Here is a 13,110-nt window from a genome sequence, read left to right on the forward strand (position 1 = left end):
ACTGCCGTTGACTTCGTGGAGACCAAGTCAGGGTATTCTACAAGGATCAGGAAACGGCTTGCTTGGAGAGCAAGATGTCGCCCTAGGGTTTCTGGGGCCGGCCTATGGGGGCCCGTTTGATGCCTTCTAGGGTTACAATACCTATAAATACAGCTCCCTAGGAGCAACATAAACACTCACGAAATCTGAAAGCTCTCTCCCTCTCTCTGCGGTTTTTTCTTCTAGTTTCCGAGTAATCGCTTTGTGTTTGTCGATTTCCAGTGCTGTTGGAATATCGATCTAGCTGCATTAAATCCTGGGGTTTTACTCTGTTGCTTACAGCCAATACAAGCGAAGTAAAAACCTTTAAGGACAGGAATCTGATCCGTGCAGTTGCTTCAAGATCAAGTCAACAATCAACAGGTCGGTTTTACTTTTATGTCTTGTGTTTAATTCGTCCAATAACAGGACAGTCTTCTTCTACCTTTCTTATAATCAGATCTAATCGAGAAGGATAGATCTGGTTTCTGGACGAAACTTGGTAAATTTAATAATAATAATTGAATTATTATTCGCAACTAATCGACATATAATTCACAATATTATTTGTCGGTTTCCTTGCGTGTCTTTTAGTTTGATTTACAACAATCTTAAAGGTTTTTTATTTGTGATAAATCAACAGACTAATGGACACTACTGCTAGCCTCCACTTCATGAACCAAGAGTTTGCCAAACTTGACCAATTCGATGGTCAAAACTACACTCGTTGGGCCGAAAAGGTCAAGTTCATGCTTCATGTCTTGAAGCTCTCCTTTGTGTTGGACCCAAAACTGCCACCAATTCCAGATAATCCAATTCCCAAGGAAGGGGAATCTGTGGACCCAACGGTCATTGCAGAACTGGAAAAGCAAAGGATTCTGCGTAGAGAATCCGAGGAATTGTGTGTGGGTCACATCAAGAATTCCCTATCTGATCGGCTCTATGATCTTTACTCGCCGGTCAAAGATCCAAAAGAGCTATGGAATACGTTGGAACTTAAGTACAAGGCACATGAGGAAGGTACTAACAAGTACCTTGTGTCCAAGTACCTTGAGTTTCAAATGGTTGATGAAAAATCGATTATGGAGCAAGTGCATGAACTCCAAGTCATGGTCAACAAGTTGAACGCACTCACCATCTCTCTTCCAGAACTCTTTCAGGTTGGCGCGATCATCGCAAAACTGCCACCCTCGTGGAAAGATTTCTCTAAGAGAATGATGCACAAGTCTGAGGACTACTCCTTGGATGATCTGATGAAACACCTCCGCATTGAGGAGGAAACTCGCATCAGGGACAAGAAAGGTAAAGTTGGACAAAGTGTGCATCAAGTGTCAGCTGGGAGTTCTAGCCACAAAGGCAAATCTGGGGGACAAAACAAGAAGAACTTTGGACCCAAGAAACAAAGCTTCAAGAAACCGGGTCATCAGAATCCTAACTCAAAGCCAAAAAGGGCCGGTCCTTGCCACGTCTGTGGAGAGATTGGGCACTATGCAAGAGAATGCAAAGATCGCAAATCAGTACCGGTTGCACACGCAGTCGAGAAGGTGAGTGACATGGTGGCCAGTGTGAACCTTGGAGAGATTTTCATGATCTCCTCTCTTACTCGAGCAATCTGTGCTTGAGGTTGGTTCATGGACACTGGAGCCACTGTGCATGTTTGTGGGCATCGAGAAAGCTTTAGCACCTACGACCCCATGCCACAAGGGACGGTTGTCGTCTGTGCTGACGGCCATAGAGCTGAAGTTCTAGGAAAGGGTGATGTTCGGTTGAAGTTCACACGTGGTGAATGGGTGACTCTTCGAGATGTTCTTCATGTTCCTACCATCTCGAAGGGTTTGGTTTCTGCGGACAAGTTTGACAAGGGTGGGTTCAAGATGGTGCTTGAGAGAGGCAAAATTGTGATCACTAAAGGCAGAAGACATGTTGGGAGGGCGAACAATACTTTGGGAATGTATCGCTTGTGTCTTAGTGATGAGGGTAATGTGAGTGTTCCTAGTGTTGAGTGTGGTGTTTCTAGTGTTGCTAGTGTGTCGGGTGTTGGTAATGATGCAATTGATAGATTGGTTGCTAATGTGAATGAAGTGAACTTTTCTGGTTATATTGTTTGTTCAATTTCTTTATGGCATAAACGTTTAGCTCACACTAATGTTAAAAACATTGAAAAAATGCAATCTAAAGGTATGTTAAAATATGACACAAAAGATTTTGAAAAATGTGAAACATGTGTAAAATCAAAGTTCACTAAGAAACCATTTCCATCAGTTAAGAGAAACACATCTTTACTTGAGTTGATTCATTCTGATATATGTGAGTTAAATGGAATCCTTACTCGAGGAGGAAAAAGGTATTTCATCACATTTTGTGATGACTTCAGTAGATATCTACATATTTATTTGCTGAGATCAAAAGATGAAGCTTTTGATGCATTTAAACGATATAAGGCTGAGGTCGAAAATCAACTTGAAAGACACATCAAAATTCTTCGCTCGGACAGAGGTGGAGAATATTTCAACCAAGAGTTTGACACATTCTGTGAAGAGAATGGAATCAAACATGAGAGAACATCACCATACACCCCTCAACAGAATGGTTTAGCTGAAAGAAAGAACCGAACTCTTTGTGAGATGGTCAACTGTATGTTGAACCAATCGGGTCAACCAAACAATCTATGGGGGGAAGCACTATTAACTATTTGTTATGTTCATAACAGGATCACTAGTCGTGTGATTCCTACAAGCCCTTATGAGTTGTGGAAAGGTAGAAAGCCTAACCTAGACTATTTGAAAGTGTGGGGGTGTGTTGCTTATTATGGGACTCCCGATCCTAAGACCAAATTGGGAGCACGAGCTAATAAGAGTATATTTATTGGATATGCTCAAAATAGCAAGGCTTACCGATTACTAGATATTGATTTTGGTGTTGTTGTGGAATCCAGAGATGTGGAATTCTTTGAGGACAAGTTTTCTAAGGATGAAGAAAACTCTAGTCATACAACACCTACAAGTACCTCTCGAGAAATACTCCCACCTCCTCCCATTGTGGAGGAACCAAGGAGAAGTACTAGGGCTAGAATTGAGAAAACCTTTGGAGATGATTTTTATTCTTATTTGGTCGAAGGAACACAAAAGAAAGTGACGAGAGAGATCATCCTTTCAATTAATTTGGATGATGATCCTAAGACCTTTACTGAATCCATGACGTCTCGGGATGCTCCTCTGTGGAAGGAAGCAATCAATGACGAAATGGATTCAATTATGGGTAATGGAACTTGGGAGTTAGCTGATCTACCCAAGGGGAGAAGACCCATAGGATCCAAATGGATATTCAAGAAGAAATATCATCCTGATGGATCCATATTTGCTTATAAAGCAAGGTTGGTTGCAAAGGGCTATAGGCAGCGAGAAGGGATCGATTATTTTGATACCTATGCCCCAGTTGCTAGAATTAGTTCAATTAGAACTCTCATAGCAATATCAGCTTTGAAGGGATTGTACATTCATCAAATGGATGTGAAGACAGCCTTTCTGAATGGTTATCTCAAAGAGGAGATTTACCTGGAGCAACCCGAAGGTTTCGTAATACCTGGACAAGAAAACAAAGTATGTAGACTTGTTAAGTCTTTGTACGGGTTGAAACAAGCTCCTAAACAGTGGCATGAGAGATTTGACACCACTGTGACTGCCTTTGGTTTTCAGCACAATAGTGCTGACAGATGTATTTACTCTAAACATACATCTGATTACATAGTAGTTATATGTCTTTATGTTGATGATATGTTGATCATTGGCACTCACCTAGAAGGTATTCTTGAGACGAAGAAATACCTATCCTCGAACTTTAAGATGAAAGATCTTGGAGAAGTAGATACTATTCTTGGTATCAAGGTGAAGAGGACAGGTGGTCAGATTTCTCTAAGTCAATCTCATTACATAGAGAAAATTCTGACAAAGTTTCAACATTTGAACATTAAGGAATTTAACACTCCTTTTGATTCAAGTGTGAAACTTAAGGTGAATTCTGGTCGAGCTGTGGCCCAACTAGAATATGCTAGTGCAGTTGGGAGCATGATGTATGCTACTCACTGCACTCGACCTGACATCGCATTCGCTGTAAGCAAGTTGAGTCAGTATACAGTTAATCCAGGGACGGAGCATTGGAAAGCAGTGGGTAGAGTACTAGGATACCTGAAAAGGACAAGTACTTTTGAATTGACATATTCGTCATCTAATGGAATACTTGAAGGTTATTCTGATGCCAGCTGGATTGATCACACCAGTGATTCAAAATCCACAAGTTGTTGGATTTATACTCTAGCTGGTGGTGCTATTTCTTGGGCGAGCAAGAAACAGACATGCATAGCTCATTCAACGATGGAAGCTGAGCTAATTGCCTTAGCAGCAGCAGGCAAAAAGGCAGAGTGGATTCGAGATATACTTATGGATATACATTTGTGGGATATTCCGATGCCTTCAATACCCATGTACTGTGACAGTGAGGCCACACTGTCTAAAGTATATAATGCGGTATATAATGGGAAGTCAAGACATGTAGGTCTGCGTCACAATTTTGTGAGACAACTAATTAAAAATGGTACCATCAAGGTTGTCTATGTCAAGACAAGTAGGAACTTGGCAGATCCGTTTACCAAACCTCTGACGAGAGATTTGGTTACATCTACCACGAGAGTCATGGGTCTAAAACCACAATAGAATCGTTTAGTGATGGAAACCCAACTTGACATTAGTGCTCCTAATTTTCAAGTTTAAAGGCTAACAACGAAATCACTAACGATAGAAGGTACTATCATTCATGATAGATCCATGTGAGGTAGGATAGTGCGTCGTTGCCGAGAATGAGGTTGAGTTACGACTCTTAACGTAGTTTTGGAGACATCTAAGCAACGAAGATGTTGTAAAACTATGCCTACATGATCTAGAGGTGGTGCCGCCTCAAGTGAAGATTAGTGGTTTATCTTCTAAAGGGTCATGAAAAGGATTTATAGCGCATGGCCATAATAGCGCTCAGGGAGAACACAAATATGACTTGTGGTGTGTGGGGGTAAACCGGAGAGGTCATTGAGCTTCATGGTTTAAACCTATAAGGATACCATTGAATCGGTCTCTTCTTGTTTGTTCTCGTTAAACTAGGGTTTAATCTTCGTGACACCCGAGTGACATCATCTGTCTGAGTGAAAGGAAACTTACCAACTTGGTGGGGGATTGTTGGAATTTTATATATAAAGGAATTGCAAGTTGGAAATTTCCTTTGTATCCCACATTGGTGGAGAGAAGAAACTTTTGAGGGTTTATAAGCCTATTCCCTTGGTAAGCCTTCAAAGGCTTTAGTGGATCAAAGGATTGGGCCAAGCCCATGCGCGCGCCTAGCCTAGCCTAGCACTAGCCGATGCCGCGAGTGCGCGAAATGGCGCGATTTAGGCGCACTTTGCACTTTGCACTTCGCTCGGTGTGACATCCCCAAAATCACGGCCAGAAAAGACCGATTTCATTTATGCTTTTAAAATAATTTTCAGAGTAAATCCTTTTGATTTGAAAGAGTTGCGGAATTTGTTCCCAAAAACAAAACATGATAAAACAATGTTTACCAAAGCATTTCATAAAAGAAATGTATTTTTCATTATATAATCAAAACTCGGGGTGTCATGTTCCGATACAGACCAATAAGCATAAACGATAACATTACAAGTCATTCAACAAATATATACATATACAGACTTGTAAACAAAACAACTGATGGTTCATCCATCTCATGCCCTCGCGCCACTTCCTGTAATACAAATAAAACTGAGTGGGTCAGGCTTGGGAGCCTGGTGAGCATATAGGGTTTTCAACCCACAATAAATAATCATATTTAATTTCCACCAACCAACAATAACCCAATTACCCATTCCCGTTATTCTCACTTTATGTCCCTAAAACAACTAACACAAGGGACCTAGTCTAAGAATATTTCATCGGGGCGACAACACATGCTTTGGGGGTACCTCAGCAATATAAGTCAAATAAGGCAACCATGAGGGGGATGGAGTACAGCGAATGAACACCCAAGTTCATTAACACCTACAGGTGGCGAACCTGCTAATGTTTCCACAAGACTGTCTAGAATAGCCAGTGGTCGTCATCTAAACTCTGCTAGATGACTAAATCAAACAACAACGAGGCGTCTCATCTGTTTATTACACACCAACTATCTACCCATGTTCTACCCAACATATTAGTAGATAAAAATATACATTTTTATACATAGATAAAAACCTGTATAGCATGCTTTGATCAACACATATTTCACATAACAGATGAGGCACACACACACATAACACATATTTCATAGAGAATAACTCAGATCTATGAGATAGAAGAGAGTGAATATACATTCACACATATAACAACAAAATATATACACATAGCACGTATTTTATATAAAATACTTTATAATAATGTGTTGGAAGAAGGTAACTACACACTCACACTTATAAACAACAATATACTTAATACACTCGAACCAAACTTGTTTTATTATCGTGTTTATGAAAGGTAGTATACACTCATTTGATCAGAAGATGATCGGACAACACTACGACTTGCAGAAGTAGTAATCCTCAGCAGATCTGAAAGATCTTCACAAAAATCGAACTTCTCGCGGGCAGAGCTTCGGCTCGGGAACCGCACTTCTCGGGATCTTCGGGATCTCGGGACTTGCCTCGGGGCTCGGGAACAATACCGGGGCTTCGGGGTATTTCTGGCATGCAAATCGATGCAAAACGGGAGAGAGAAGAGAGAAAATAGCAACCCTAAACGGCTGGCCCTTCAAATCTATTTATAGGGCAAATTTGGCCCTTGCCACGTCGTGGCAACCTTTTTCCACGTCGTGGGCTTGGTCGTCACTGCATGCGTCATCCCAAGTTGCATCTGGGGGCCTTCCGGAGGTGACAGGAGATTTGCCACGTCGTGGCACTGCTTGCCACGTCGTGGCACTGCTTGCCACGTCGTGGTCTCTGACAGTTTTGGGGTTTCGCGCCCCGAACTTCAGAAATTCATAACTTTCGCATACGAACTCCGTTTTCGACGTTCTTTATATCGCCGCGAATGTGAGATTATGCTCTACAACTATCGTTTAGACTCCATTGGCTAATTTTGACTTTATTTTTAATATATTATAAGTATATTACTTATATATTATCTTTAGTAGGCCGGGACAGGAAAACTTCGTTCGAAATTCATAACTCCTTCATCTGAACTCCGTTTCCGTCCGTCTTTCCGTCGTTGCACTACTATCGATGAGATCTTCAATTCTTATTTAGATCACTAAGGATAGATATCTATCTACCTTAAATTCACTATCTACGTCGCGCTGGGTCGTGCCGGTTCTGTCGTGAAACTTCGACAGGTCATAACTTCTTCGTTATAACTCGGATTTCGGCATTCCTTATATCTCCGGAATCCTTGTTTCGACCACTAAAATTTTATGAAAAGATATCGGGCTTATCTCACACTTTAATTTTGATGCTTATTTTTATTCTTAATTAATCAAAGCACATAATTAAGCAATTAAGCACAAAACACATAATACTCAAATAATACACTTTTATTATTTCAAAACGGGTTACAAAGGTTAACCTAGACTATTACATTGCTAAAAATGGCAAGCCCGGAAACACAGGCGTTACAATTCTCTCCAACTTAGAATGATTCCGTCCCCGGAATCACACATCAACAAACAAATGCGGATAGCGACTCAACATGTCACTCTCTGTTTCCCAGGTGAGATTTGTCCCATTCGAATGTTTCCAACGAACAAGCACTAATTCGACCATCTTGCGTCGAAGCTTCTTAGTCTTTCGGTCAACAATTGCCTCTGGTTCTTCAATTAACCTCTTGTTTTCATCAATTCTCAATTCAGAAATTGGAATTATATCGGGAACTTCTCCCGTGAACTTCCTCAAATAACACACATGAAAAGTGTTGTGAATTCCATTCATTTCTTCGGGTTATTCGAGCTTGTAAGCTTGGTTCCCAATCCTCTGAAGAACTTTAAACGGTCCAATAAACCTTGGACTCAACTTTCCCCTTTTACCAAATCTTATAAGTCCCTTCCACGGCGAGACTTTAAGCAAAACCGAATCTCCAATTTCAAAAGTCATCGGTCTTCGCTTCTTGTCAGCATAGCTCTTTTGACGATCTTGAGCTGCTAACATTCTTTCCCTAATTATTTTCAACTTTTTAGCAGTTTGATGAACCATCTCCGGTCCCATAAACTGCTTTTTCCCAGCCTCAAGCCAACAAGACGGCGTACGACACTTCTGTCCATACAAAGCTTGATAAGGTGCCATCTTAATGCTCGAGTGAAAACTATTATTATAGGAAAATTCTACCAAAGGTAAGTGTTCATCCCAATTACCTAGGAATTCCAAGGTACATGCTCTCAGCATATCTTCAAGTGTTTGTATCGTTCTTTCACTCTGACCATCAGTCTGCGGATGGTAAGCTGTGCTTAAACATAACTTGGTACCCATTTCCTCTTGTAGACTTTTCCAAAACCTTGAGGTGAAACGGCTATCACGATCCGATACAATCGTTAACGGAACACCGTAAAGCCTCACAATTTCCTTCACGAAAGAATTCGCAAGCTTTTCCATAGACCATTTCTCCTTGGCTGCTATGAAATGCGCACTCTTAGTGAATCGACCAACGACCACCCAAATCATGTCGTGACCATTCTTTGTTCTGGGCAGTTTAGTGACAAAGTCCATAGCAATGTCTTCCCACTTACCCATAGGCACAGGCAATGGTTCTAAACTCCCGTAAGGTTTCTGATGTTGTGTCTTGACTCTCGCACAAGTCACACACTCAGCCACATACTTTGCAACATCAAGCTTCATCGTCGGCCACCAGTAGTAGGGTTTCAGGTCCCTATACATTTTAGTGCTACCAGGATGAATTGAGTACATGGTTTTGTGAGCTTCTTCCATCAGCAGATCCCTAATTCCTCCTAACTTAGGTACCCAAATACGATCTTGGAATACCTTCAGTCCATGACCGTTTTTACCAAACACCAACGTTTTACCCAAACGTTCCTCCTTTCAGTCATTTTTCTCAGAAGCTTCCTCTTGAGCTTTCTTTATACTTTCCACAATGGTCGAGACAACTTCAATTATCAACGCTCTTGGCCTTCTCCTTTCAAGATTGACTTTCCGACTGAGAGCATCAACAACAACATTAGCTTTACCGGGGTGGTAAAGTATCTCGCAGTCGTAGTCTTTAAGTAATTCTAGCCAGTGTCGTTGCCTCATATTCAATTCCTTCTGATTAAAGAGATATTGGAGACTCTTATGATCAGTGAAAAGTTTTCACTTCGTGCCATAGAGGTAATGCCTCCATATTTTCAGAGCGAAAACTACCGCTGCCAACTCCAAATCATGAGTCGGGTAATTCTTTTCATGCTCTTTCAGCTGTTGTTGCCTCATATTCAATTCCTTCTGATTAAAGAGATATTGGAGACTCTTATGATCAGTGAAAAGTTTGCACTTTGTGCCATAGAGGTAATGCCTCCATATTTTCAGAGCGAAAACTACCGCTGCCAACTCCAAATCATGAGTCGGGTAATTCTTTTCATGCTCTTTCAACTGTCGAGACGCATATGCTATCACCTTTTCTCTTTGGGTCAAAACACAACCCAATCCAACACCAGACGCATCGCTATAAACAGCAAAGTCTTCAACTCCATCGGGTAGAGAAAGTATCGGTGCCTCGCATAGCTTCTTCTTTAGCTGCTCAAATGCTTCTTTATGCTTATCACTCCAAGCATAAGTAGCTCCTTTGTGGGTCAAAGCTGTTACTGGAGTAGCGATCGAAGAAAAGCCTTGGATAAACCTTCGGTAATATCCGGCTAATCCTAAAAAACTTCGAATCTCCGTGGGACTTTTCAGTTGTTCCCACTTCATTACAGCTTCGATCTTCGCTGGATCAACCATTATCCCTTCTTGATTGACCACGTGACCCAAGAATTGGACTTCACGAATCCAAAAATCACATTTAGAGAACTTTGCATACAACTTCTCCTGCTTCAAAACCTCTAACACTTCTCGCAAGTGTCTGCCATGCTCCTCCTGGCTTTTCGAGTAAATCAGAATGTCGTCTATGAACACTATCACGGATTTATCAAGGAACGGATTAGAAACCCTATTCATCAAATCCATGAACGTTGCCGGAGCATTGGTTAGTCCAAACGACATAACCAAGAACTCGTAGTGTCCATATCTAGTTCTGAATGCAGTCTTCTCGATATCTTGCTCTCTTACTTTTAGCTGATGATATCCTGACCTTAGATCGATCTTCGAGAAATAGCTCGAACCTTGCAATTGATCAAATAGGTCATCAATCCTCGGCAACGGATATCTATTCTTTATTGTTGCCTTGTTCAGCTCTCTGTAATCGATGCACATTCTCATACTTCCATCTTTCTTCTTCACAAATAACACCGGAGCTCCCCAGGGCGATGAACTAAGTCTAATGAAACCTTTGTCCAATAACTCCTGAAGTTGCATCATCAGTTCCTTCATCTCCGTCGGTGCTAATCGATAAGGTGCTTTTGCTATTGGCGTGGTCCCTGGTAACAAGTCTATTCTGAACTCTACTTTTCTATCAGGTGGTAATCCAGGAAGATCTTCGGGAAATACTTCCGGATAATCACACACCACTGGAATACTCTGCATCACCTTCTTTTCTTTCTTAGCATCAATCACAAATGCTAAATATGATGTACATCCCTTGGTCAAACACTTTCTGGCTTTCATTAGAGAAATGATTCCAGAATTCACTTGCCGTTTGTCCCCATACACCATAAATGAATCTTTACCAGGCGGGTTTACTTTAACTATCTTCTTCTTGCATAAAATTTCGGCATCATTGGCGCTAAGCCAATCCATTCCCAAAACGATGTCGAAACCATTAAGCTCGATAGGCAATAATTCCTCGTGAAACTTATTCCCATTCAGATCAATTAAGATGTTTTTCATACAATGGCTAACAGGTATAAACTTGCCACTAGCTACTTCGACTAATAAAGCATCATCTAGTCTATCAATAGGCAAAGCTAGCTTTCTACCAAACTCATGCGAAATAAAGGAGTAGTTGGCTCCAGAATCAAACAAAATTTGAGCAGGTAATTCGTTAACAAGAAAGGTACCTGAAGCGACATCAGCTTCATCTTTCGCAGCTTCGAGTGTCATCTGGAAGGCTCTCGCCTTCGGCTTTGGTGGAATGTTGGGCCTAGCTGCCTCCTTCTTCTTCGGACAGTCTTTCAAAATATGCCCCTCTTCATTACAACCAAAACACATCCTTTTGTTGTTCGGACATTCATTGGCAAAATGTCCCATCTTTCCACACTTGTAGCAGGTTACATCCTCACTACATTTCCCAAAGTGCTTTTTCTTACACTTATCACACCACTTCGCTTCGCCTCCTTTTCCTCCAAACTTTTTCGAATCAGATTTCGAAAATTTGCTTTTCTTACCGGAACCAGATGTTCCCTCAAACTTCCTTTTCTCACCAACCTCAACCTTGACGGTGGTTCTTCCCCTAATCATGTTCTCAACAGACTTGGCAGCCCAGATAGCTGCCTCTAGAGTAAGTGCCTGACGTACTGGCACCTTGTACTCCCATGGGAGTCCCTTCGCATACCGATCCACCTTTGTCAGCTCATCTGTAACGATGGTCAAAGCAAACTCCATCTTATGGGTGAAGTTATTGGTGTATTCATCAACTGACATGCTGCCTTTTGTCAATGTCAGAAACTTGTTCTCTAGTTCCAATAGATTTTGAGCCGAGCAGAACTTGCGCTTGAACTGCACCAAGAACTCTGCCCATGACAATTGCAGTGGCTCATTAGGGCTCAACGTCTTCCCTAGAGTGTTCCACCAACGAACGGATCCACCTCGGAATTGACGCACTGCATAGATAGTTTGCAACTTGCCTCTGCAGCCACAAGTCATGAAGGCTAACTCCATTTCGGAGATCCAATCCATAACTCCAATTAGATCCTCATTCACGATAGATATTCAAATCATCCTTATCACTCCGAAACGTTTACATGCTAGTTCTAATATCGTAGACGTACGCTTAGAATCCTACACACATAAGGTTTCTAGATCCGGTCGGCAACAGACCATAGATCCGAACAAATAATATCATATATGGCAACATATAACATTTAGCACATAAAAGCATTTTAGGCAACTTTCCTAAAATAAACCAGTGCTCGTGTCTAAAACACAACACACACATCTCAAAATTCCACTTAGCATTCTAAGTTTAAGTCTAGGAATCCTACAAATTCCTAGTTCGCTTAAACTAATGCTCTGATACCAACTGTGACATCCCCAAAATCTCGGCCAGAAAAGACCGATTTCATTTATGCTTTTAAAATAATTTTCAGAGTAAATCCTTTTGATTTGAAAGAGTTGCGGAATTTGTTCCCAAAAACAAAACATGATAAAACAATGTTTACCAAAGCATTTCATAAAAGAAATGTATTTTTCATTATATAATCAAAACTCGGGGTGTCATGTTCCGATACAGACCAATAAGCATAAACGATAACATTACAAGTCATTCAACAAATATATACATATACAGACTTGTAAACAAAACAACTGATGGTTCATCCATCTCATGCCCTCGCGCCACTTCCTGTAATACAAATAAAACTGAGTGGGTCAGGCTTGGGAGCCTGGTGAGCATATAGGGTTTTCAACCCACAATAAATAATCATATTTAATTTCCACCAACCAACAATAACCCAATTACCCATTCCCGTTATTCTCACTTTATGTCCCTAAAACAACTAACACAAGGGACCTAGTCTAAGAATATTTCATCGGGGCGACAACACATGCTTTGGGGGTACCTCAGCAATATAAGTCAAATAAGGCAACCATGAGGGGGATGGAGTACAACGAATGAACACCCAAGTTCATTAACACCTACAGGTGGCGAACCTGCTAATGTTTCCACAAGACTGTCTAGAATAGCCAGTGGTCGTCATCTAAACTCCGCTAGATGACTAAATCAAACAACA

At 41.1% G+C, this 13,110-nt stretch overlaps 1 protein-coding gene across 1 annotated transcript; it reads left to right on the forward strand.

Annotated features, from left to right (window-relative positions):
- Window positions 1–665: 665 nt before the first annotated feature.
- Window positions 666–1,640, forward strand: LOC145052500 (uncharacterized). Its single transcript, XM_079000327.1, has one exon. The coding sequence runs from the start codon at window positions 666–668 to the stop codon at window positions 1,638–1,640; it is 975 nt and encodes a 324-aa protein (XP_078856453.1).
- The last annotated feature ends 11,470 nt before the right edge of the window (window positions 1,641–13,110 follow it).

This window comes from Lactuca serriola, chromosome 1 (assembly GCF_051521515.1).
Source record: "Lactuca serriola cultivar US96UC23 chromosome 1, Lser_US96UC23_V15, whole genome shotgun sequence".
NCBI classification, from domain to species: domain Eukaryota; kingdom Viridiplantae; phylum Streptophyta; class Magnoliopsida; order Asterales; family Asteraceae; genus Lactuca; species Lactuca serriola.

What these genes read in the sequence shown, in the direction of transcription:
- LOC145052500 (XM_079000327.1), top strand. Translation starts at nt 666, where the DNA reads ATGGACACTACTGCTAGCCTCCACTTCATGAACCAAGAGTTTGCCAAA.